Source organism: Scyliorhinus canicula, chromosome 3, assembly GCF_902713615.1.
Source record: "Scyliorhinus canicula chromosome 3, sScyCan1.1, whole genome shotgun sequence".
NCBI classification, from domain to species: domain Eukaryota; kingdom Metazoa; phylum Chordata; class Chondrichthyes; order Carcharhiniformes; family Scyliorhinidae; genus Scyliorhinus; species Scyliorhinus canicula.
Genome location: NC_052148.1, coordinates 205965672 through 205993264, shown reverse-complemented (window position 1 = coordinate 205993264; position 27593 = coordinate 205965672). Strand labels below are relative to the sequence as shown.

At 50.5% G+C, this 27593-nt stretch overlaps 1 protein-coding gene across 7 annotated transcripts in view; it reads right to left on the bottom strand.

The window, feature by feature from the left end:
* The window catches only part of slc2a9l2 (solute carrier family 2 member 9, like 2), a 630183-nt gene that overhangs the window by 280485 nt on the left and 322105 nt on the right, over positions 1–27593 (bottom strand). For all 7 annotated transcript variants that reach the window (XM_038792065.1, XM_038792062.1, XM_038792063.1 and 4 more), the window contains one exon: positions 3564–3696. In XM_038792065.1, coding sequence (XP_038647993.1) covers positions 3564–3696 — 133 coding nt within the window. The remainder of the gene's footprint in view (positions 1–3563; positions 3697–27593) is intronic.

The window sequence follows — 27593 nt, the reverse complement described above, 5'->3', positions numbered from 1 at the left end:
AGTGGAGTTGCGGATTATCACATCAAACCAGTCATGATCTAATTGCATGACGGAGCATACTCGATGGGCCGAATGGCATGCTTCTGCAACCAGTGCTATAAAAAAGGGATGCAGCCTCCCTCACTTTGACTCTGATGAATTTTGACACTGGGCTCCGGGGATACATTACACTTCACCGGCCTGAGTCGCAAAGTCGGCCAAAATTAGATGAGAAACAAATTAAGAAATTGGACGTGGAGTGTCACTCCGAGGAATTTCAAGCCGAAAAGTCTCCTGAAGATGGAAGATCATTCAACATCAGTGGCAGAAGCTTGTGTCAGTCAGAGGTCCTGCTACAATGGCGGGTTCACTCCAGGTCTATCAAACTGAACATTTTTATACAAATTGCTGCAGTGGAAATTTCCCCAACGTGAAAACCATAAATGCTTTGAGAAGATCGTCAGAAGGAGCGAAGTAGGAGAGTCCAACTCAAGAGCCCACGCATTTGCGAGTAGAACAATGGCTTGATATTCAATGATTTTGTCCAAAACTCAATTTTTCCCCTTTGTTTTCCTGTCTTTCCTTCCTTACCTCTCAACTTCACACTCTTCAATTCTACTCTTCCTTTCAAATTTTGAACTCTATGCATTCTTTCCTGTGCTTCCAGCTCAAATTGTATACTTTTAAACTTCCACTTCATTCAAAATGGGGAGAAAGTAGCAGGAAGTTCAGGCTATGTAGTATCCATTATATCAGTGTTTTCTAAACTCAGGGTCACAACCCACGGGTGGGTCGCGTTGGAAGGTTCGTGGAGCGATCGGTTCTGGCGTTCCCGATCGCGGGAAGAAGTTCCCAATGGCCGCCATCAGTTGTTAAGTTTGTCGTCTGCGGGCAGTTCCCGATTAGTTATGCCGTTTGAGGGGGTGGGCGGGGCAAGGATGGGCTGTATGCTGCTCACCGCGTGTGCTGAGGACAGGGGCTGACAGTCCTCCACATGGATGCTAATGGTGGTGGCCCCAGCTTGGAGCTCCGCTCTGGTGCTCATTCTCTGCGTACTGCTCGGCTCGTCCCCCGCCAACGATCGGCAGCACGCAATCTGCAGCTCAGTGGTCAAGCTGTTCAACGGCCGGCGCAACGTCCGCTTGCATTCCCACAATGTGAAGTACTGGTCAGGAAGTGGTCAGCAGTCTGTGATTGGGGTGGATGCAGCTACCAGACAGTGAGAGGGAAGTCAGGCCAGATTTGTCAGCCAGGAATATTGATCAAACGAGGTCAGTCAATATGGCTGACACATGTCAACACTGGAACACTACACAGTCACTCACTGAAAAGCAGGAAGTCACTGCTTTTGATAAAAATGGAGAAGGAGATGACTTTGCAGTAGAACCAAAAGAAATATTGTGACATTGTGTGTGTTTGACAAGTTACTTCATGTCGTCTAAATTATTGTTTGTAAAGTTAAAAGAACATTGTACTTTTTTCCACACCTGTTTAAAGAAATGGGTATATATTTAAAACCAAGTGTGCGTGTTAATGCAAGGATGTGCATGTTCAACTGAAATTGTTTAATTTTCAGTATAAAAAGTCATAAACTTGGAAAAACAAGGGGCTGGATTCTCCGATCTGAGACGCCGAAATCGCATTCGGCGACGGGGCGGAGAATCTCCGATGATGCCAAAATCGCGATACTCCGCCCCTTGAAAAGCGGCGTACTCGCACGCTGTATCCACGGCCTCCGTACGTTGGCTGAGGCCCACCCCCTGATGCTCCGTCCCCGACTGGCCGAGTTTCCGACGGTGCGGGGCATGTGTAGTCTTACCTGTCGGGAACTCACCGTGGCGGCTGCGAACTCAGTCCAGCCACAGTCAGGGGAGGGACGATCTGCGGGCAGGGGTGGACATATTTGGGGCTGGGTGCTGTGGTGGGACGGTCCAGGGCGTGTGAGCCAGCCGAAAAGGGGGACCATTTTGCGGGCAATAAAGCAGGGTGCGACCGCTGCAATTCTCCAGGCCACATCAGCAGCTGGAGCTGGGAGCTCTATGATGACTAGCTGCTAGCAGCCCCCCCCCCCCCCCTCCCCCCCCCGAACGGAGAATCGGTGACTGTTTCACGACGATCTTTCCGTCGTGGAAAGCCACCGTTTTTCATGGCGGTGTGGGGAATGTCTCCAGAATGGAGAATCCACCCCCAGGTATTGGAAATGACGTTTCAAAGTGAAAAAAAAGAGTGCCGACCGCGACTGGCCTTTAAATATGAACGATAGAGTCTTTCTGCCAGAGGCAGCAGCAGAGGGAAGGTCACACACTCAGCACGTACACTGACACCACGCACCCTGTACGCCTGTGCTTTTTGCGCAAAATCATGGAGGAGAGATTACTCCATGTTGCAGCTGCCAGCAAGCAAGCAACAAGACTGTGAAGAAATGAAGATGGATTATTTTGTAAGAAGGAAGAGAGGGCCATGACACAAACAGGACAGGATCTCTCAACTGAATCTGCTGGAGAGAGCTTCACAGGAGAGTCCACGGCAAGACAAAGCAGTGCTGGTGTGAACTGTCTCCACAGCCCCAGCGCCTCTCATAAACAACTCATTGAGAAGAAACTGAATTCAGGGACAAAGCAGTATAAAAATGATGTCTTGCAGCATGGCTTTATTGTGCCAATAAATGCAAATCAGGATGCAAGGCCCATGCGTGTTATATGCAGGGAAGTACTGGCAAATGAAAGTTCAAAGCCCTCAAATCTTCAAAGACATGTCGAGTTCGAGGACAAACCTCTTGATATTTTTCAAAGGATGCAACGAGAACTCAAATCGTCAGCTGAAGTCCTTAGCAGAAATCTAGCATTGAATGACGAAGCAAGTGAGATCGTGAGGACCAAACAAGTGAGATTGTGAGGACCAAGTAGGCTCACCTGTCACATTAAAGGTGAGCAATAATGGTCTGTCACGAAGATCAGCCGGCGTGGGTCACTGACGTCAGCCGCCATGGGTCGGGAACGTTGGCCGGCATGATCCCGAAGATCCACCGGTTGGTAAAAGTGGGTCCCAGGAAAAAAAGTTTTAAAAACACTGCATTATATCATACCCGTATCCAAACGGATATTAAACATACATCAAGCCTGTCCTAACTTGCAGTAATATACCAGGCTACTCAATTCCTCTTGGGTTTGACATCCTGCTGTAGACTGCTGCTCTGAGATTAATTCACCTCACTTTTAGCCCATGCGGACAAGTTTAAAGAACACAAGGTTCTAACAAATTGTTCCCTCTCCCCTCCCCCAGAAAATGATATTGAAATTAGCCCTTTGAGATTCTGTACAACGTCCTTAAGCACTAGAAGCCATCTTATTAATCAGAACTCAGTACTTTATGTTCCTGATATCTGTCAACTCATGTAAAGTACCTTTGGAAGTAAAACATAGCATATAATTGGTCAGATACGTCATGATGAATCATTAAAATATGCCAGAAACAATTTATTTTGACTAAATTACTGATAGCTGACAAGAGCACTTCGTGGCTCTTCACCCTAGTTGTTGTGAACATGCTTTGTCAGAATTAAACTTCGTTAGGTATGGATTTACCTTTCTTGGCTCGAGTAACATCATTCTTTTCAAACAGCAAGTACCAAGGGCTTTCAGGAAGAAAGGGCAGAACAACAAGTTGCAATACAGCTGGAACTGCATTTAGTCCAAACAGTAAAGGCCAACTGGACTCCTAGAAAAGATAGAAAATATACCCAGCATTATACCCAGATATTAAAAGTATATCAAACAGTGTAATAAAAACGAAAAATCTTGGCTATACACAGCAGGTCTGGCAGCAACACTTGGAGAGAGGTGTGTTGCATTTCTCAAAGATAAACGCCAAGAAACTCATTTCCATGCATCTGCAGGTCATGTGTGCTCACTAAAAGGTCAGATCTCCAGAATTACGTTCCCATTCCTAATTAAGTTATTGACACACAAGCAATGTGTGCCTTCAGATTTATGATGACCTATGAGTGACATGTAGCAGGTGAGGTAGTCAGCTTGCTGCAGTTGGAGTGCGTGGCCTCTTTTTACCCCTCTTTTAACGAGGTGGTGATTGCATGGTCTCAGGGATATGAGGCAGGGTTTCTGGCCAAGGGAGGGAGGGAGTCTGGGGCAAGGGAGTGAAGGCAAAGGTGCAGGGATGTGGAAGCAAGGGAAGTGGGTTGCATCTTGGTTGTGGGGTCCTGTGAATAGGTGGGGAGCAAAGGTGAGGGCCCCGGGCAAGGATGGTGGGAGACAGATGGTCCCAGAGGGTGGGGTCAGTGCTGTCTATAGTAGGGAGGAACTGGGATTGAACTGAAGGTACTGGACTGCAGAGGGGACAGTCAGGGTGAGAGGGATGCAGTAGGGTGGCAGGGGTGATGGTTGGGGTCATGGTCGGATAGCGGATGATCTTGTGGCAGGATTCATGGAAACAGACAAAGCAAGGGGCTTGAATAACGGGCGAGGGTCGAGAAGTCATGTGGATGGTGATGTCTATAGGTGCAAATCTAACGGCGTGGAGATTCAAGTATAACAGGGGAGATAAATGTTTTTTTTGGGTGGGACAAGGATGTTAGAGAGAAGTTGGTGGGTGACTGGGAGAGACAAGGAGATGGAGGAGCAAATCTGGAAAGTTACATGCATTATATTCTCAAGGTTCCTCTTTGCAACATAGTTGCTCTGTATGTGAATACCTAATGTGTAAGGGGGATCTTTTTGGGTGCATGGAATTAATGGCGAGCACAATTGGTCGACTAAAAGGACAACCTAATAATCATGAGGCAACTGGATGAGAACCATTCTCAGGTATGCTCTCCTCTCTGTGGTGAAGCCCACACAGCAGCAGGGTTACTCCTTGACTCATGGGTCTCATAAAATCAAGATCCCAGCAAGGTTGGGAGCGTGCAGTCAAGTCTACACTGAAGGGCAACTCAAATGGACTAAATTGGGGGCGTAAGGAGGGAGGCAGGGGTTAGTCCCATGGGCCTGGAAGAAGGGGGAGCTGATAGAGGCACATAAAGAGATAAGAATGTGCGAATGGCAAACAAAAGTGAACAGTGTGTCAAAGGACAACTAGGAACAGCCGGCCAAGTGGGATGGGGGGGGGGGGGGGGGGGAGACAATGGTGAGGGGAAAACAGATCAATGGAAGAAAGTAAACTAAATTGAGAGAAACAAAAATGGAGAGAAGAGAGAGGAGAGAATTCACAGTCTGAAGTTGTTGAACTCAATGTTAAGTCCGGAAGGATGTAACGTGCCTAATCAGAAGGTGACGTGCTGTTCCTCCAGTTTCCGCAGGGCTTCACTGGTACACTGCAGCAGGCCACGGACATGTGGCCGTGAGAACATGTGGTGAATTGAAATGGCAAGCGAGAGGAAGGTCTGGGTCCTGCTTGCGGATGGACTGGAGGTGTCTGCAAAGTGGTCATGCAGTCTGCGTTTACTCTCTCCAATGTAGAGTAGACTGCATTGGGAGCAGCAAATGCAATAGACCAGATTGAAGGAGGTTTATGTGAAACGCACCTCACTTGAACTGAGTATTTAGGCCTTGGGAGGGTGAGCAGGCAGGAGGTAAAGGGGCAGGTGTTACACCTTCTGCGATTGCATGGGGAGGTGCTACAGGAAGAAGGTGAGTTGCTGGGGCTGATGGAGGAGTGGACCAGGGTATCCCAGAGTGAATGGACCCTGCAAAATGCTGGCAGGGGGAGTGAGGGGAAGTTTGGTGGTGGCATCATGTTGGTGTTGGCAGAACTGGAGGAGAATGAATCTTTGAATGCGGAGGCTAGTGGGTGAAAACTGAGGACAAGGAGGACCTAATCCCAGTACTGGACGACCTCAGCAGGTCTGACAGCCTGGAAGTCATACTTTTAAGTACCACTTACTTTTCCAAGTGTCTACAAATATTTGCGGCAATGATTGAAGTCCCACAAGAACACACCATCACATTACATCTCTTGCACACATGTGTCATCACAAACAAAAATGATACAAGACACAGCTGGCCTTGCTTCATCTGGTCCCCGAGCAAGAAAATAATTATCAAGCACATTTCATAAAGGCAAAATCTATTGAAATGAAATGAAAATAAAATGCAATATATGTAGTTTTAAGTTAATCCTACTTGTGACAATAAAGATTACTATTATGACATGGGACTCATCATGATGCTGGTAATTTTGTCATCGCTGCTCTTCATGCGCTCCCCAACCCAATAAATGCCTGTCACATGGAGTGGGGAAATCTAGCACTGATCCCTCAGTCTACCCGAACAGGCGCCAGAGTGGGGTGACTAGGGGCTTTTCACAGTAAAAGGAGTGTCCAAGAACAGGGAACACCACATCGGTTACATCACTAATTACGTTGTTGTTTAGACAAATTAAGTTGTGTTGAGTAAGTTAGCAAGAGGTTTTTGCATGTGTTGTGCTGACTACCCTGGTAGTTACCATGATTCAGTCATCCTAGTTAGCAGACATGTGCAAATTTTTTAAAAAACCTTTATCTATATCTGTGCAGAATGTTAACTAGTTACATTATATTTTCCAAGCAGACAGAAGTCTTTTAGCACACCGCCACCTCAGCACTGCATCCAGTTGATTTTCGTCAATCCTCAGACGTGTTATCTTGCAGGGTGCTTTCAAATCCCTTCTCATGGTGACTCAAATGCTCGTCACTATCTTCCAGGTCACCCTTCACACTCACGGAAGGTTCCCATCATGTGAGACACCACTGTATCGGAAGGTCTCTGGCCAAAATGGCGTCCTACAAGGAGTCCTCAAAACCTCTTTGGCGACATCACCCACTTTGTCTCTGAGGCCCTTCACCTTGGCCTTCCTCCTCATTCTCCTCCTTCACCTGGAATTTTTCCTCATCCTCCTTCTCCTGCTGGTCCTCTTCTAAGGAGAGATTCCTTTCCTCAGCCTCCTCAGGGTCCAGTACCAAACCACAGTAGACTGCAATGATTCTGGATACTGTGTGTGGTGTCTCCTTTAATGCCCCCACCCCGAACCATAGATAGACCTGAATCGCTTTAGTAGGCCAGTAGCCTTTTCAATTAGTGTCCTTGTGTGAAGATGGCTCCTCTTTTCTGTGACGGGGTTTGTTGTTGGTAGAAGGATCTGAGAAGCACTGTTTATCCCCAAGTATCCATTTGTGCAGCTGAGGTCGCCGGTGGGAGGATTCGTACCCGCCTCGATTCCCTTAGGATGACTGAATCGTGGTAACTACCAGGGTAGTCAGCACACACATGCAGAAACCTCTTGCGATAGTCACAGAGGTGTTGGACATTTAAGGTGTGGTACACCTTTCAGTTAATGTACCACGCTGAACTCTGCATGGGTGCCCTTATCACTACGTGCATGCAGTTTACCACTGTGGTGAATGTAATATATGTGTATATATGATAATTCACACTGTCTTTGTAAAGCGCTGTGGTGCTATCCTACCACTAGGGGGAGTAGCTCTGGGAGTACTCAGGAACTTGTACTGGGCTCCACCCTTGGCTCCGCCCACGACTCCTCCCCCTAGTGTCGCTGTATTAAATACCCTTGTCCAGAGTCAGCCTGAGTTCACTACGAGTTCATCAACGGGTAACAGGCTGGCTCTGAAGTAAGTCGATTAAAGCCTAGATTCATATCGGAAACACGTGTCTGGTGAATTGATGGTTCCATCAATTTAATCGACTTAAGAACAGTAAAGATCGATTATGGAATCGGCCCTCAAGCCTGGAACTCGACCTGCAGGATGCAGAGGCTAAAGAAATCTTCTCCCACTGGATGCGGTGCTTCAAGGCCTACCTGGCAGAAGCGAGCACAGACAAAATGAGAGAGGATTAGAAGCTAAGTCTACTGCACGCGAGAGTGAGCCACAGAATCTCTACGCAACCAAACTTGGCCAGTTCATATACTACGGCGCTAGCAGTTCTCGATAAAATTTATGTAAGGCCCATTAATGAAGTTTACGCTCGCCATGTGTTCACGACTCGCCGCCAGCGGCCTACAGAATCACTCGCCGAATTTCTTTTTTTTAAATATAATTTTTATTGGAATTTTTTACAGAAAATATAAAACATAACGACAAACAATGAAATGTAACAAAATAACCCATAATACCTGTAACACCCGAGAACCGTATGTATCACATCCCCCCACCCCCCCAACCCCAATGAACAACAAAAGAACTTAAAAATAAATTAAAATTAAATAAACAAACATAGTCATTGTCCGCCCCCCCCCCCCCCTTGTCCCTCCCCCTTCCCCCCCTCCCCCCCGGGTTGCTGCTGCTACTGTCCCTGTACCCTATCGTTGAGCCAGAAAGTCGAGAAAAGGTTGCCACCGCCTAAAGAACCCTTGTACCGACCCTCTCAGGGCGAATTTGACCTTCTCTGGCTTAATGAAACCCGCCATGTCATTGATCCAGGTCTCCACGCTTGGGGGCCTCGCATCCTTCCATTGTAGCAAGATCCTTCGCCGGGCTACTAGAGACGCAAAGGCCAGCACACCGGCCTCTTTCGCCTCCTGCACTCCCGGCTCCATCCCAACCCCAAAATTCGCGAGTCCCCATCCTGGCTTGACCCTGGATCCCACCACCCTCGACACCGTCCTCGCTACCCCCTTCCAGAACTCCTCCAGTGCCGGGCATGCCCAGAACATATGGGCATGGTTCGCTGGACTCCCCATACACCTGACATACCTGTCTTCACCCCCAAAGAACCTACTCATCCTTGTCCCAGTCATGTGGGCCCGGTGCAGCACCTTGAATTGGATGAGGCTAAGCCGCGCACACGAGGAGGAAGAATTAACCCTCTCCAGGGCATCAGCCCATGTCCCGTCTTCGATCTGTTCCCCCAGTTCCCCCTCCCACTTAGCTTTCAGCTCCTCTACTGACGCCTCCTCCGCCTACTGCATAACCTTGTAGATATCAGATATCTTCCCCTCTCCGACCCAAACCCCCGAAAGCACCCTGTCACTCACCCCCCTCGCGGTAAGCGAAGGGAATCCCTCCACCTGCCGCCTAGCAAATGCCTTTACCTGCAGATACCTGAACATGTTCCCCGGGGGAGCACAAATTTCTCCTCCAACTCCCCCAGGCTCGCAAACCTCCCATCAATAAACAGGTCCCTCAACTGTCTGATGCCCGCTCTGTGCCAACCCTGAAATCCCCCATCAATGTTCCCCGGGACGAACCTATGGTTCCCCCTTAACGGAGCCTCCATCGAGCCCCCCACTTCTCCCCTATGTCGCCTCCACTGCCCCCAAATCTTGAGGGTAGCCGCCACCACCGGACTCGTGGTATACCTCGTAGGAGGGAGCGGCCACGGCGCCGTTACCAGGGCCCCCAGGCTTGTATCTCCACAGGACGCCCTCTCCATCCGTTTCCATGCTGCCCCCTCCTCCTCCATTACCCACTTGCGCACCATCGACACATTGGCCGTCCAATAATACCCCGAGAGATTGGGTAACGCCAGCCCCCCCCCCCCCATCTCTACCCCGCTCCAAGAAGACCCTCTTCACCCTCGGGGTCCCATGCGCCCAAACAAAGCTCATGATGCTACTAGTCACCCTTCTAAAAAAGGCCCTAGGGATAAAGATGGGCAAACACTGAAAAAGGAACAAGAACCTCGGGAGAACCGTCATTTTGACGGACTGCACTCTACCCGCCAACGATAGCGGTACCATGTCCCACCTTTTAAATTCCTCCTCCATCTGCTCCACCAGCCTGGTAAAATTAAGCTTATGGAGAGTCCCCCAACTCCTGGCCACCTGCACCCCCAGGTATCTGAAACTCTTCACTGCCCTCTTAAATGGGAGTCTCCCAATTCCCTCCTCCTGATCACCCGGGTGTACTACAAATACCTCACTCTTGCCTAAATTTAACTTATAGCCCGAGAAGCCCCCAAATTCCGCTAACAGCTCCATCATCCCCGGCATTCCCCCTTCTGGATCCGCCACATACAACAGCAGGTCGTCTGCATACAGTGATACACGATGTTCCTCCCCACCCCGCACCAGACCCCTCCATCTCCCTGACTCCCTCAACGCCATAGCCAAAGGTTCAATCGCCAGTGCAAAGAGCAAGGGGGACAGGGGGCACCCCTGCCTGGTCCCACGGTAGAGCCTAAAGTACTCTGATCTCCTTCCATTGGTAACTACACTTGCCATCGGAGCCGCGTTGAGCAGCCTCACCCATTTGATGAATCCCTCCCCGAATCCGAACCGCTCCAGCACCTCCCACAGGTACCCCCACTCAACTCTATCAAACGCTTTCTCCGCATCCAGCGCCACCACTATCTCCGCCTCCCCCTCCACTGCCGGCATCATAATAACGTTTAGCAGTCTCCGCACATTCGTGTTGAGCTGCCGTCCCTTGACAAATCCTGTCTGATCCTCGTGTATCACCCCTGGCACACAGTCCTCTATCCTGGTGGCCAGGATCTTCGCCAGCAACTTAGCGTCAACATTGAGGAGCGAGATAGGCCTGTATGATCCACACTGCAAGGGGTCCTTATCCCGCTTCAGGATCAGAGAGATCAGTGCCCGCGACATCGTCGGGGGCAAAGCCCCCCCCCTCCCATGCCTCATTGAAGGCTCGCACCAACACGGGGCCCACCAGATCCGCATACTTTTTATAAAATTCCACCGGGAACCCATCCGGCCCCGGCGCCTTACCTGACTGCATTTGTCCAATCCCCCTGACTAGCTCCTCCAACTCTATCGGCGCCCCCAGCCCCTCTACCAGCTCCTCTTGAACCCTTGGGAAACATAGCCTGTTCATGAAGCTCTCCATCCCCCCTCTCCCCATCGGAGGTTCTGACCGGTACAGTTCCTCGTAGAAGTCCCTAAAGACCCCATTTACTTCTGTCCCCTTCTGCACTACATTCCCACCCCTATCCCTCACTCCACCAATTTCCCTACCCGCATCTCGCCTGCGGAGCTGATGCGCCAACATCCTGCTCGCCTTCTCCCCATACTCATATACCGCGCCCTGCGACCTCCTCCACTGTGTCTCCGCCTTTCTGGTGGCCAACAAGTCAAATTTGGCCTGCAAACTACGCCGTTCCCCCAGCAACCCCTCCTCCGGTGCCTCCGCATATCTCCTGTCCACCTCCAGAAGCTCTCCCACCAGTCTCTCCCTCTCCTTCCTCTCCCTCCTTTCCCTGTGGGCCCGGATGGAGATCAGCTCCCCCCGGATCACTGCTTTCAGAGCCTCCCAGACCATCCCCACCCGGACCTCCCCCGTATCATTGGTATCCAGATACCCCTCAATGCTTCTCCGAACCCTCTTACACACCTCCTCCTCCGCCAGCATCCCCACATCCAGGCGCCAGAGCGGGCGCTGGTCCCGCGCCTCCCCCATCTCCAGATCAACCCAGTGCGGAGCATGGTCTGAAATCGCTATGGCCGAATATTCTGCATCCTGCACCTTCGGGATCAATCCCCTGCTCAGGACGAAAAAATCTATTCGGGAATAAACCCTATGGACATGGGAGAAAAAGGAAAACTCCCGCGCTCTCGGCCTCCCAAACCTCCAGGGATCCACCCCTCCCATCTGGTTCATAAACCCTCTCAGCACTTTGGCCGCCGCCGGTCTCCTACCCGTCCTTGAACTGGACCGGTCCAGTGGGGGATCCAGCACTGTGTTAAAGTCTCCCCCCATGATCAGGCCCCCCGCCTCCAGGTCCCAACAAGCGCCTCATGAAGCCGGCATCATCCCAATTCGGGGCATATACATTTACCAGCACCACCTTCTCTCCTTGCAGCCTACCCTTCACCATAATATATCTGCCCTCCTTGTCTGACACCACCTCAGCCGCCTCGAACGCCACCCTCTTCCCCACCAGAATCGCCACCCCCCGGTTCTTCGCATTCAATCCTGAGTGAAAAACCTGCCCCACCCACCCCTTCCTCAGACGAACCTGGTCCGCCACCTTCAAGTGGGTCTCCTGGAGCATAGCCACGTCCGCCTTCAACCCCTTCAGATGAGAAAATACCCTAGTTCTCTTAACCGGCCCATTCAGCCCCCTCACGTTACAGGTAATCAGCCGGATCAGAGGACAACCCGCCCCCCTCCCCCGCCGGCTAGCCATAGCTTATCGACTGCTCGCCCCAGGCCAGCTCGCCCCGCCTGACCCGTTCCCCATGGTGATAACGCCTCTCCTCTACCCCCCGGCCCACACCAGCTCCTTCCTGGCCATTCCAGCAGCAACCCGGTATCCCCCCCACCCCCCCCCACCCCCCCAGGCTAGGACCCCTCCTAGCCGCGACGCACCCTCCATGGTACTTCCGTGAGTCAGCTGACTTCTGCTGACCCGGCAGCTCCCGCCAAAACCCATCTCCTCCCGGCATGGGGTCATCCCCCTCTTGCCACACCTCCTTGACACCGCTTCAGCGGGGGAAAGAAAACCAGTGAAGGCCACGCCCCCACCTCCAGCTCCGCCGCCCCCTGCCCCGCAGCACGGACATCCAGAGGAAAGCCCGCGCTTTCACACTGCCACACACCACCCTTCTGACACAGCTCCACAAAATCCAGTTTCACCCCAACCCAAGCCCCGTACAGAAGAGAACATATAAAGCACATACCCCCAACGTTCCCCACATACCCCACACCCATACCCAACAGACAAACCCACCCGGAAACAGAGCAAAAAGAAAACCAGCATAAAAATAACACCTGTCAAAATTGAAGAACAGCAACAGCGAAAACAGCAACGGCCATAGTGTGTCCCCAGACCCTAGTTTGAGTCCAGCTTCTCCGCCTGTACAAAGGCCCACGCCTCCTCCGGGGACTCGAAGTAGTGGTGCCGGTCCTTATATGTCACCCACAGACGCGCAGGCTGCAGCATTCCAAATCTGACCTGCTTGGCATGCAGCACCGCCTTCGTCCGGTTGAACCCGGCCCGCCGCTTTGCCACCTCCGCACCCCAGTCCTGGTAGATTCGCACCACCGAATTCTCCCACTTGCTGCTCCTCTCTTTCTTGGCCCAGCGCAGCACACACTCCCGGTCACTAAACCGATGGAACCGCACCAGCACCGCCCGCGGGTTTCATTTGCCTTAGGCCTCCTGGCCAGCACTCTGTGAGCTCCCTCAAGCTCCAGGGGCAAATGGAAGGACCCCGCTCCCATCAACGAGCTCAACATCGTGGTCACATACGCCGGGAGATCCGACCCCTCCAGCCCCTCCGCCAGGCCCAGGATCCTCAAATTCTTTCGCCTCGTGCAAACGTCCAGCTCCTCCAAGCGGTCTTGCCACTTTTTGTGAAGTGCCTTGTGCAACTCCACTTTCCCCACGAGGACCACGGCCTCCTCCTCCCTCTCAGCGGCCTGCTGCTGCAACTCCCGAATCGACACCTCCTGTGCCGCCTGGGTCCCAAGCAGCTTGTTTGTAGTCGCATTCAGGGAGTCCAGCAACTCAGCCTTCAGCTCCGCAAAACAGCGCAGAAGAGAGGCTTGCTGCTCCTGCGCCCACTTCCACCAGTCCTCGGGTGTTCCGCCGGCCGCCATTTTGTCTTTCTTCCCCTGCTTTTCTTGGGGAGCTGCTGCAGCTTTTTCCTTTGCCCCACTCCAGGTGAGCACCATAAATTATGGGGAATGCTCCTCTAGACACCTTCCCCCACTGGGATTCGTCGGGACAGCGTCGACTGCTGCTAGAATTCAGCTCTCATAAAGGCCCTCAAGTCAGCTTGAGAAATCTGAGCTGGCCCTTCCCCCGCCTGCCTGCTTGTAGAGGCTCTTGTTTGCTGCTGCTTCCGCCCAATCTTGCACTGTTTCTGAGGGTCTGATAACCCAGAAACATACTATTCCTGGGGGAAAGTACTCCTTGAACATTCACCAACGGCTTTTCATCGAAATTCCAACCCGTGCCGCCCAAAAAAGAGCTCTTTTCTGTAACCTTGGGCAGGAGCTGCCACTGTGTGCTCACTCACGTCATGCTGCACACCGGAAGTCTCCCACTCGCCGAATTTCTAAGGGAACTCAATAATTTGTCCAATGACTGTAATTATCAAGCGGTGTCTGCGGCTGAACACAGGGAATGGGCGGTACGCGATGTTTTTGTTGCGGGCCTCAGGTCTAACTATGTGCGCCAACGACAGCTGGAAAAGGGGGCCCAGGACTTAGAAACGACTGTTGAAGCTGCTACCATGATGGAGGTCTCCCTCCGCAGCCTTAACTCGTTCCCCGCGGACCCCGCGACCCCATCATGGGCCCCCAACCAGCGACTCCCCCAGGCCTGTGCTACGTGGCCGCCCAGCCACCATGCTGCCCCAGCCAGCCACTATGCTGCTCCAGCCAGCCACTACGGTGCTCCAGCCTGCAGTTTCTGCAGTCAGAACCAGCACCCACGGCAGCACTGCCCGGCCCACAACGCGACCTGCAGCAGCTGCGGGCGAAAAGGCCATTACGCAAGAGTGTGCCTCGCTAAAAGAGCCCCAGCTTCCAACTCCCCAGCGACTCGAAGTAATCGCTCCCCTCACTCGCAGGCCTGCGGTGCCCGAAACGCTGCGGCCTATGCCCCGACTCCGCCCCCTCCAGCCACATGCGATCCATGGGGGCCGCCATCTTGGAAAACCTCCACCACGCGGCCGGCCACGTGCGACTCATGGGGGCCGCCATCTTGGACGCCATCTTCCTCGCCGCCCGCCACATGCGATCGACGGGCCCGATCGGCATATCCGCACTCGGACAACTCTGTGGAAGAATTCAAATTCGACTATGAACTCAGAGGGCAGTCATCACGGGGCCACTCCAGCACAGCTGATCGAGCCGCCGACTACCCGCAACTCAGCGTGGTCACCCTGGACCAATCACGACCAAAGAATCTACAAAACTCGATGGCAGAGGTCCATATCAACGGGTACAAAACGCCATGCCTCTTCGACTCCGGGAGTACTGAGAGCTTCATACATCCAGACCTGGTAAGACGCTGTTCGCTCCCCGTTTTCCCCGTGCAGCAAACTATCTCGCTCGCTTCAGGCTCCCACTCGGTCCAGATCCAGGGGCGCACCGCCGCGACACTCACAATCCGAGACGCTAGCTACTCGAAATTTAAACTCTACGTTTTGCCTGAACTCTGCGCGCCACTCTTATTAGGCCTAGACTTCCAATGCAACCTCAAGAGCCTCACCCTCAGCTTCGGAGGGCCCCTGCCCCCACTCACGATCTGCAGCCTCGCTACGCTGCGAACCCCCCCCTCCTCTCTTCGCCAATCTCACAAAGGACTGTAAACCCGTAGCCACTCGTAGCAGGCGGTATAGCCTGCAGGATAGGGTATTTGTCAGAGCAGAGGTCCGAAGGCTACTCAGTGAGGGGGTTATAGAGGCCAGCAATAGTCCCTGGAGAGCTCATGTGGTGGTCGTTAAGACCGGGGAAAAATTCTGTATGGTGGTCGACTATAGTCAGACCATAAATAGATTTACGCTCCTCGACGCGTATCCCCTCCCCAGGATTGCAGACATGGTAAACCAGATCGCCCAGTACCGGCTCTTTTCCACGGTGGATCTGACATCTGCATACCACCAGCTCCCAATCCGCCCGGAGGACCGCCACTACACGGCATCCGGGGCCGATGGCCACCTCTTCCATTTCATCCGGGTCCCTTTCAGCGTCACCAATGGGGTCTCGGTGTTCCAACAAGCAATGGACCGAATGGTGGACCAGTACGGGCTGCGGGCCACGTTTCCGTACTTGGACAATGTCACCATCTGCGGCTATGACCAGCAGGACCACGACGCCAACCTCCACCGTTTTCTCCAGACGGCACAGAAACTGAATCTCACGTACAACAAGGAGAAATGCGTTTTCCGCACAACCAGACTACCCATCCTCGGCTATGTCGTGGAAAACGGAGTCCTGGGCCCAGACCCGGACCGTATTGCCCCAAGGCCCTCAAACGGTGCTTGGGCTTCTTTTCCTACTACGCCTTGTGGGTCCCTCAATATGCGGACAAAGCCCGCCCACTCTTTAGGGCCACACGATTTCCCCTGTCAGCCGAGGCACGCCAGGCCTTCGATGGCATCAAGGAGGACATCGCCAAAGCAGTCATGCGGGAGGTAGCTCTTGCAGCCACGTTAAATCAGGCAGGGAGACCAGTTGCATTTTCTCCCGTACCCTCTCCGCTTCAGAACTCCGACACTCTTCAGTCAAGAAAGAAGCACAAGCTATTGTGGAGGCTATCCATCACTGGAGGCACTACCTCGCAGGTAGGAGGTTCACCCTCATCACCGACCAAAGATCGGTTGCCTTCATGTTCGACAACTCGCAAAGAGGCAAAATTAAAAACGACAAAATTCTGAGGTGGAGGATCGAACTCTCCATCTACAATTACGATATTAAATATCGACCCGGGAAGCTCAACGAGCCTCCGGATGCCCTATCCCGCGGGACATGCGCCAGCGTGCAGATCGACCAATTAAAAGTCATCCACAATGACCTCTGCCACCCGGGGGTCACCCGGCTCGCCCACTACATCAGGGCCCGAAACCTGCCTTTCTCCAACGAGAAGGTAAAAGCGGTCACCAGGGACTGCCCGATCTGTGCGGAGTGCAAACCGCACTTCTATAGACCAGACTGGGCCCACCTGGTCAAGGCTTCTAGGCCCTTTGAACGCCTCGCGATTGATTTCAAAGGGTCACTCCCCTAAACTGACAAGAACGTTTACTTTTTAAACGTCGTAGACGAGTTCTCCCATTTCCCATTCGCTATCCTGTGCCCCAACATGACCTCCAACACAGTCATTAGGGCCCTGCGTAGCATCTTCAGCCTGTTTGGGTTCCCCAGCTACGTACACAGCGACCGGGGTTCGTCCTTCATGAGCGACGAGCTGCGTCAGTACCTGCTCGACAAGGGCATTGCCTCGTGCAGGACTACCAGCTATAACCCCAGGGGGAACGGGCAGGTGGAGAGGGAGAACGCGAGGGTCTGGAAGACCGTCCTACTGACCCTCCGGTCTAGAAAGCTCCAAGTCTCCCAGTGGCAGGAAGTCCTCCCAGACGCACTCCACGCTATTATGTCCCCTTTGTGCACAGCGACCAATCAGACCCCTCACGAGAGGCTCTTCATTTTTTCCAGGGGCACTACCACGGGGGTCTCACTTCCGGCATGGCTGAGGACGCCGGGCCCCGTACTTCTGAGGAAACACGTCAGGGCGCACAAAACCGACCCCCTTGTTGAAAAGGTGCGCCTGCTCCACTCCAACCCCCAGTACGCATTCGTCGAGTTCCCTGACGGCCGCCAGGACACGGTTTCCCTCCGGGATCTGGCACCCGCTGGATCCAGCGCCCCCTCTACCCCCACAGAAGGACCTCTCACCCTACACCCCATGCTGCCGCCCCCTCGCGCTCCCGGGCCCACGAGCTCGCTCCACCAGTTCCGCGCACCCGGAGGTTGTAGGCCACCACCCACGCTGGACTTGATTTTTTTGCAGGGGGTGAATGTGGTGAATGTAATATATGTGCATATGTGATCATTCACACTGTCTTTGTAAAGCGCTGTGGCGCTATCCTACCACTTAGGGGGAGTAGCTCTGGGAGTACTCAGGAACTTGTACTGGGGACCACCCTTGGCTCCGCCCATGACTCCTCCCCCTGGGGCCACTGTATAAATACCCTTGTCCAGAATCAGCCTGAGTTCAGTACGAGTTCATCAACGGGTACCAGGCTAGCTCTGAAGTAAGTCGATTAAAGCCTAGATTCATATCGGAAACACGTGTCTGGTGAATTGATGGTTCCATCAACCACATCCAGCACTTGGGGGAAGCTTGGAACCGAGGCAGCTTCTGTCACCCTCCATGTCTGCGTTACAACATCTGTCTCAAACCAGATAAACTGCCCCACGCCGGAAAAAAGGACATTAGAGACTGATGGATGCACCTTTGTGCTGCTCCCAGTCAAATTTCACAGACGTCGTCTGCGCAATCTTGGAGTGACTCACGTGCAAGAAAATGGAGGGTCGCAGTCACCTTCAATGCCACTGGAAGGGAATGCTCCTGCCATCCCTTTGGCTGCAGGTTTTGTTGCAGCAGGACACAAAGTTCAGCCAGCACTTCTGCGGGACAGACGCAGCCTCCTCCAACATTGCCTCTTGAGTATTGTTCAAGCAAGTTAACCTTTTCCTGTATACCCTTTCTTGTGGTTACTCATTCCAACATCACCTTCTTGCATGCACTCACCTCCTTGGTTCCTCCCACCATTGGACGTGTGGAGGATGAGACATTTCAGGCTGCTGCTGTGCCAGTGCCTCGAAGGAAGTCTGCTGCACCCATGACAAAATGAATGGACAGCGTAAAGGACAGCGTGCCTGACCGCTCCAGACTCTATGGCTACAATGGCTGGTCTGTGCTGCGTGTGGCTTTCAGAGACTCCTCCATGCACTTATCTCTCCCCGGCAGGGAATCCTTTGACTTGAATCAGTTTTTGTAGCTTGAAAGGAATGCTGGAAGAAAATTCATCCACTCAATCCTGCCTTAGCAGAAGTGATCACGTGAGGCACAGCAGCAGGCAAAAATGGTGTGCATTAGGAAAAACAAATTTCCTCTATTGTTTATTATGGTGACCCCCGACATCAGCGGGGCTGCCTGTAGGTTTTGCACACAAGGCTTTCCTGATTCCTGACAAGGCCACACAAAAATGGCATGGTGTCGGGAAGGCACAGGAAAATTGTCTTCCCTGAGAATAAAATCGAAGTTCTGTGTTTTGCGAGCCGATTCCTGCCTCCATGTGCGGACAAACATCCAGCCTGAGGTGTCCAGCCAAATGCACATACATTGGAGTGCCCAGGTGCCATTTCTGACCTCAAGGGCACTTGCGATGCCCAAAGAATGGTCTACACATCTGAATTTTATGTTTCACCTCACCAATTCCTCTTTTTCTCCCTTCAATCTTGGTTGTGTCCAATGGCCTTTCATCTTACATAAAGATGTAATCAAGATTAAAAGCATCATGTTCAACTCCTGGTTTTTCCTCCCACATTTGCAGAACTGCGGAATTCCTTATTTCCCTCAACCTTCCATTCATTCTGCAAATGCCAGGTATTTAGTAGTCAAACTTAGTGTCACAAGATTATTACTTCCTGACCCAGGGATTTGTGGAGGTAGGGTTTTGTGGTCTGCTACCCAAAGAGCCAGTGGGCAACCCTTCCTTGCCGATACTGACTGCCGTTTAGCCAGTTAATACTCCAAGGCACACGAGCTGGCTGGAGACAGAAATTCTGTTCTTCACTCGGGGAGGGAGGTTTTGCTTCTCAGAGAACTGCCAGCCTGTCTAGTTCATTGCACAGAAGCTGCAATGGGCAGGACTGGAAGTGTGAAGCATTCCCAGAGTCTAAGTCCTGGGAGTCCACCACTAGAGGGGTCTCAGACCGGGGTAAGGCCCAGGGTGAGGAGGCTGGTGGGCAGAGAAGGTGTGACGTGTTGGTGGAAAGGCCAGTGGTGATTGGGCACCTCGAGGGTCAGACCTTATGCGAGTGGTTGGGGGAGTGGAGGGTAGCCAATGTTGAAAGTAGGCGTTGATAGAGGTGGATCTCCTTCCCACCCGAGGCTTCAGCAGGAGCATTTTCTGGGCCCCATCCATCAGCCTGAAAATTGTAGCTGGGCAATAACTGGCCACTTAAGGGGCTGGGTAGGGGAAAGGCCAGGTGATCTGGCCTAGAACGTGTACTGCAATTGCATTCTCTTTTTCATGGAGGTTGAAGCTATACAGTAACGTATACACTTAATATAAAACCATAGCATGGTTACAGTATAGAAAGGTCATCACGTCTGCTGGCTCTCTGCAAAAGCAATCCAGCTAGTCCCAGGACCCAGCCTGTCTTCAGCCCTGCAAATATTTTCTTTGTGTACGTATTTAAACCCTTTTTGAAAGCAATCCAGCTAGTCCCATGTCCCAGCCGGTCTTTAGCCCTGCAAATATTTTCTTTGTGTACGTATTTAAATCCCTTTTGAAAGTCAAGACTGATTCCGTCTCTATCACCCTTTCAAGCAACGGATTCCAGATCAAAAAGATTTTCCTAATCTTTCCTTTGTTCCTTTTGCCATTCACCTTATATCAGTGTCCCCTTAGTTCTCGACCCTTCCACCAATGGGAACAGTTTCTTTCTATACTGTTTAAGACTCTTTATGATTTTGAGCACCTCTATCAAATCTCCTCTCAAACCTTCCTTCTCTAAGCTTCTCAAATCAACTCATGTGCCTGAAGACCATCAATGCTGAAACCATTTGAACAAACCTTTACTGCAGCCTCTTTAAGGTCTTCCCATCCTTTTTAAAGTGTGGCACGCAGAACTGGAAACAATACTCCAGTTATGGCTGAACCAGTGTTTTGTAAATTTCCTCAGAACCTTGTTGCTTCCTATGCCTCTATTTGTAAAGCCCAGGGTCAGATATACTTTTTGATTCCATTCCTTGGATTGCCACCTTGCCATGGTGGAGAGGCTCGGGTAGTGCTCCGTTGATCCCGAGAGCAATGTCATCAGGACTCTTAAGCTCTTGGTAGGGTCACCCATGACGGTAAGGTCAGAGAGGAGGGACCAAAGCACAATCCAAACCAAGTCCTCAATGGCGGATTAGGCGGAAGATATTCGTATGACAGGGAGCTCCGGGAGTTGATTGACGAGTCTCGTTCGTGATGGCGAAACCAACACTGCAGCAGTTGAGAGATCCCCAGTCATTGAGGTTCCCTTGCCATTGGAACTGGACCTGCCCTTTGTTAAGGACCGTTCATCTGCTGATGTGCAATGGCATACCCATGTTAAAAGATTTCCCACACCAGGCATCTACCTCGAGGAAACCAGCACATCCCCCACACAGACAAGCCCCGCGATGATTGGTGAGAGGTGGCAGGGACAGGACTGTGAAATCTGGAACTCCCGAGCTTCAGACCAACATAGGCGGTGGAGTTTGATTCAGTCATCTCGTTCTTGGAATAGAATTCTGAGAGCGTTTTGGCAGCTTTCTTCGTGGCTGAGCAGCACTATTCAGAATCCACTCTGCTCACCCTGCATGAGGAAAGGGATAGAAAAGTGCCCTAAAAATAGTCTGCTTCATCCCCAACCTGGCTGGGTAACTGATCCCAGCTGGCTCATCTACCTACAGTCAGAAAATTGAAGTTACACTGAATTTAGGAATCTGGAATGTATGAACTCTCATGGATAATGAGCAAAAACAATTGACCGGAACGGAGAACTGCCTTTATAGCCCATGAACTCAGGCACTTCAACATTGACATCGTTGCCTCTGCAAGAGATCCACAGACAAAGGACGGCACAGGAAAGATGGCAGTGGTTACAACTTCTTCTGGAGAGGAAAATCTGAGAATCAGCTCAGGACGCATGGAATTGGTTTTGTCATCAAGACTGAACTTGTCAATCAACTCTCGGAGCTCCATGTTGCCAATCGGCACCGGAGTCACCAATAATGTTGCTCTTTTTAATGAGTGGAACACTATCCCACCAATCAGCACCAATAATGTTACCAAATTAACTAGATATGGCAGTTATTAATGATAATATTGCTTTTCAGAGTCGCCAGGGATCAAATGATACCACCACAAGGCTTTACCAGATATCGATCAAAGGACCACACAACCAGTTAGCCAGTTCAAGTTCAAAGATAGTTTATTTACACACAAGGATTACTTCGACATGCAACATAAAACACTACAAATTAAACTACACCTAACAACGACAATAACCTACACTTAACTTCAGGGCAACCAGCTCTATGCAGATGAACAAGGCCTTTGTTCGGATCTTGTGTGGCTGGGTAGAAGAAGTGGCTTCATTTCTACTGAGCTCATCCGTCTGATAGCGATCGTTGGTCTTGAACTTGTCTTCTGGTCGTAATGCTACACTTGGTTTTAGGTGTAGGCCGGGGCCAAGAGAGACCAAACACATGGCTGTGTCTCTTTTTATCCCTCTGGGATTTCGCACTCTTTGGGGAGGTCCTTAGCTTTGGATAATAATTCGACAGGCTTCGATCACTGCCTTCGATTTTGGCCAATAAAGGGGCGGGTGCCTTGATAGCTGGGCGTGTCCTGAGCGGTCATTGATCATGGCTGTTTGGGCTTTCTTCGCAAAGGAAGTGGCGCCGGTGAGTCTGCATCTGTATCAGTTACCTGAGTGCAGTCCTTTTGTTCTGAGTAAATGGGCCATTAGAATGCAAACGAGCTGGGGGTTTCGATCGCGTCTAGCCATCTGGGTTGCAAATATACACACAAGCTCTGAGTGTGTCTGAGTCCTGGGTTGGCCATAATTCCCATTATCCTTTGCAGGTGGCCATCTGAGATGGCTACACCTGTCAGCATCAACATGCACCTCATGACTCTCCGTCGACAACTTGCATAGAACCAGAACCCTGCCAGTTCCAATGCGTCACAGCAAAAAAAACGCACCGGCCTCTCAGAAGACAAATACGGGACACAACCGACAGAGCACACTTCGTTATCCAGTACTTCCCCGGAGCAGAGAAACTATGACATCTTCTTCGCAGCCTTCAACACATCATCGATGAAGATGAACATCTTGCCAAGGTCATCCCCACACCCCACTACTTGTCTTCAAACAACCGCGCAACCTCAAACAAACCATTTGTTTACAGCAAACCACCCAACCTTCAGAACAGCTGCCACGACACCACACAACCCTGCCATGGCAATCTCTGCAAGACGTGCCAGATCATCAACATGGGTACCACCATGACACATGAGAACATCACCCACCAGGTACGCAGCACAAACTCGTGCAACTCGGCCAACGTTGTCAACCTCATACGCTGCAGGAAAGGATGTCCCGAAGCGTGGTACATTGGCGAGACCATGCAGTCGCTACAACAACAGATTAACGGACATCGCGCTACAATTGCCAGGCAGAATATTCTTTTCCAGTCAGGGAACACTTCAGCAGTCAAGGGCATTCAGCCTCTGATCTTCGGGTAAGCGTTCTCAAGGCAGTCTTCAGGATGCATGACAATGCAGAATCGCCGAGCAGAAACTTATAGCCACATTTTGCACACGAGTGCGGCCTCAACTGGGACCTTGGATTCATGTTGCATTACATTCACCCCTCAACCCCCATCATCTGGCCTGTGCTTGCGAAATTCTATCAACTGCCCTGGCTTGAGACAATTCACACCTCTTTAACCTGGGGATACCCCTCTTTCTGGATCTGTAAAGACTTAATTACCTGCAAATGCTCGCATTCAAAGCATCGTCTTGCATCTTTGACTTAGTCTATGTATCTGTTTCTGGAACCTACCTCTTCATTCACCTGAGGAAGGAGCAGTGCTCCGAAAGCTAGTGACTTCAAACAAACCTGTTGGACTTTAACCTGGTGTTGTAAGACTTCTTACTGTACTCACCCCAGTCCAACGCCGGCATCTCCACATCCCGAAAAAAGAGCAACATTGAGTAGCTTCAAGAGCCAAGCATGCTAGTGAATTTCCAACAGTGCATTCTCCAAAATCTTCAAAGTGTCCATTCGAATGGAGTGGAATAAAACTGGGAAGAGCTGAAAACAGCCATCATCTCAAGCTGTGAAGAAAATATCGGCTACAAGATACCAAGACTGGTTCGACAAGAACAGCCACATCATCCAAGACCTCATTGACAAGAAAGCTCTCTGTGTCTCACAAAATGACATAACCAACAAGGTAAAGAGGAGAACTCATCAATTAGCCAAGGCAGAAGTACAAAGAAAAACTAGGGAAATCAAGAAACAATGGTGGACTGAGAAAGCTAAGAAGCTGCAACTCTTCACTGACGAGCATGAAATCTGGGGCTTTTTCAGTGCCACCAAGGCAATATATGGACCCAACTCTAGACTCAAACCAGTGTCGAGTAAAGACAGAACCCTCTTGAGAGACAGAGAACATAACGATAAAAAGAATACTTCAAAGAACTCCCAGACCACGATACAACCATAGTTGAGGACATAGTTGAGGAAGTCCCCCAACTCCCCATCAAAATATTTTTAAAAATTTCTATTATAAATTTAGAGTACCAAATTCATTTTTTTCAATTAAGGGACAATTTAGTGTGGCCAATCCACCTAACCTGCACATCTTTGGGTTGTGGGGTGAAAGCCACGCAGACACAGGAAGAATGTGCAAACTCCACACGGACAGTGACCCAGGGCCGGGATTCAAACCCCGGTCCTCAGCGCCATAGGCAACAATGCTAACTACTGTGATCTTAGTGGAGGGAGAAACCGGATCTGGGGCGGGTTGGTAAAGTTTGAGGCTGAGACCGATTCTTTGGTATGCTTTAACGAAAGTGTCAAGCATAGCTGGGAGAGTCTCTTCTGAGAGAGTAGAAATGGCGATATCATCCGCATATTGAAGTTCGAAGAGCTATGGCAGTGTCGTTTTCTTCTTGGATTTCAACCGGTTGAGGTTGCAAGGTTTTCCGTCCATCCTGTAGATGATGCCTACCCCATAGATGATGTCTACCCCACTGCTCTTGACCAGACTAGAACTATTCATGACATATGATTTGGTGCGTCTTTCAGGGCTTCACCTGATCTTTTAGATGCCATAGTTTAAGTCACAATAGTCCCAGATGACCATAGGTTGCTTTTCCCTTTGAGGGGGGAGAGCTGACTGGTGGAGATTTAACCTGAACGTCACCACACCTCAGGCAAGGGGCAAGGTTGAGAAGGCGGAGCCTTCATGAATAACCTCAGCTGGTAAGGGAATTGAGCCAGTGGTGTTGGCATCGCTCTGCATTACAAACCAGCCGTGCAGCCAACTGATATAAACCAGCCCATTCCTCGTGATCTATTCAGATAGTAAAGGCCTGCCTTTAAAACCCAACAATCGGTTCAATAATAAGCCCGTAAAAACATGAGCCTCATTGTAGCTTTCCTCTGGTGCTGTGTGGACCACATTTCATGAAGTGATTATCCATGGAATCCGACCCTCGAGAGCTCAGAGAGCATCATATCAATCTCAATCTAACCAACCTCCAGTACATTGTAAGTTTAATAGTAGGAAGTTGGAAACTGTAGCGCAATTGGGTTACATTAGCATATTTTGGAATTTGGGTGCACAGAATTCAATGGACAGATTGGGGAGAGTGCCTAAATGCCTTAAGAAACTCACTAAGAGCTGTAATGGAGCAAAATTTTCCTGCTCTGGAAATACGCCACCAACATGTTAACTATGGCAAAGAAATGCAGTACTGGTGCACTTTTTATACTTTGCTTATTGTATCATGAATAACAAACCCAATTAAATATAAAATCATTACTACCAGACTGATAATCAAATGATCCACACATTATAAGGCAGGGACTTGAAGCTTCAGCATTTTATACCCTTCAACTGAACCCTGTAATTACATTAAGCGCTAGATTAAAAATCACTCTCTTGTCTCTCTAATATATGTCTGCTTCAATTTCATGTGGGAGCTTAATTCTCATAAATGAATGCTTGTATAGTCAGGAACCACTTCTGTTCTGCAAACACCCAGAGGTAGAAATTGAATGGGTTTAAAATATGTGTAAAGAGTTCCGAATTTCAGGAACTATCATTGAATGCCTGAAAGATGTTCAACTCAAAAGTGGGTTATGTGGTTTTCAGATGGCTGAAAGCATGACAGCCAATGGTGGGACAGAGGAAGTAGGGAAAAATGTAAAGTAGTCCTGCAGGAGTTCTGGGATATTCACTGTTCCGGTTCCTTCTGCCTCACAACAGCCCCTTTCCCTCAACACCTTTCTTATGATCTCCCGCACAGAATTCACCTCTAAAAATGCAGGCCATTGTGTCAATAAACCTTCATGGATATAAATTGAGAGATCATTACTCAGATAGAATTACTCAGATTTCACAGTTGGAGGCAACCTTAATGAAAGACGCCCACAAAGACCTAGTCATTTCTCCGGCATGGATTCTGCTTTCCCGACATTAATTTGAATCTGGCACCAACTGATTTTAAAAACATTTTTTAAACAGAGTATCCAGTTCTTTTTTTTCCAATTAAGGGACAATTTAGCATGGCCAATCCACCTACCCTGCACATCTTTTTGGGTTGTGGGAGTGAGACCCAAGCAGACACGGGGAGAATGTGCAGACTCCACACGGACGGTGACCCAGGGCCAGGATCGAAACCAAGTCCTCGGCGCTGTGAGGCAGCAGTGCTAACCACTGCGCCGCCTTGCCGCCAATTGATTTTTATTATATATTCATTCACTGGATGTGGGTGTCGTTGGCTTGGCCAACATTTATTGCCCATCCTCGATAAAGTGGTGGTGAGTTGCCTTCTTGAACCCCTGAGGTCCATAGGTTGTATGTACACCTGTAGTACTGTTAGGAATGCAGTTCCAGGCTTTTGACCCAGCAACAGTGAAGAGGTCATCGGTTTTGAAGCTACTGTTGAAGGAGCCTCGGTGAGTTGCTGCAGTGCATCTTATCAACGGTACACACTGCTGCCACTGAGTGTGGGTGGTGGAAGGAGTGAATGTCTAAGGTGGCGGATTAGGTAGTAATCAAGGGGCTACTTTGTCCTGGATAGTGATGAGGTTCTTGAGTGTTGTTGGAGTAGCACTCATCCAAGCAAGTGGAGAGTATTCCACCACACAACTAATGTGCACCTTGTAGCTAGTGGGCAGACTTTGAGTCAGGAGGTGTGTTACTCACCAGAGGATTCCCAGCCTTTGACCGGATCTTGTAGCCACAGTATTTATATGGATTATCCAGTTCGGTTTCTGGTCAATGGTAACCCCCAGAATGCCGATAATGGGGGATTCAGTGATGGTAATGCCATTGAATGTCAAGGGCAATGGTTAGAATCTTTTTTGTTGAAGTTGATCATGGCCTGGCACTTTTGTGGCACGACTGTTACTTGCCACTCATCAGCCCAAATTTGAATATTGTCCAGGTCTTGCTACATGTGGGCACAGGCTGCTTCAGTATCTGTGGGGTCGCAAATGGAGCTGAACATTGCACAATCATCAGCGAACACCCCCATTTTGGACCTTAAATTGTAGGGCAGGTCATTGATGAAGCAGCTAGGGCAGCACGGTGGCCCAGTGGGTTAGCCCAGCTGCCTCATTGCGCCGAGGTCCCAGGTTCGGTCTCAGCTCTGAGTCACTGCCCGTGCGGGGTTTGCACTTCTCCCTGTGTTTGCGTGCATTTCTCCCCCACAACCCAAAGATGCGAAAGCTAGGTGGATAGGTGGATTGGCCACGCTAAATTGTCCCTTAATTGGAAAAATGAATTGGGTACTCTAAATTTATTATATATTTTTTTAAAATTGATGAAGCAGCTGAAGCTGGCTGGGTGTAGGACTGTACCCTCAGAAATTCCTGCAGTGATGTTCTGAAACAAAGGTGATTGACCTTCAACAACCACATCCATCTTCCTTTGTGCTGTGCATGACTCCAACCAGTGGAGTCTGATTCCTGTTGACTCTAATTTTTATAGGGCTTCTTGATGCCACATTCAGTAAAATACTGCCTTGATGTCAGGGGCACTCTTCTCACCTCAGAGGATAGTAGGACCTCCACAAATTACACTTCAGCAGCCCACCAGCATTTTCATGTTTAGTTGCACAAGTGAGTGCTCCAGAGGTTGCTGCCATTTCCAGATGAGCACGAACAATGAACACTGACACTTTCCCTC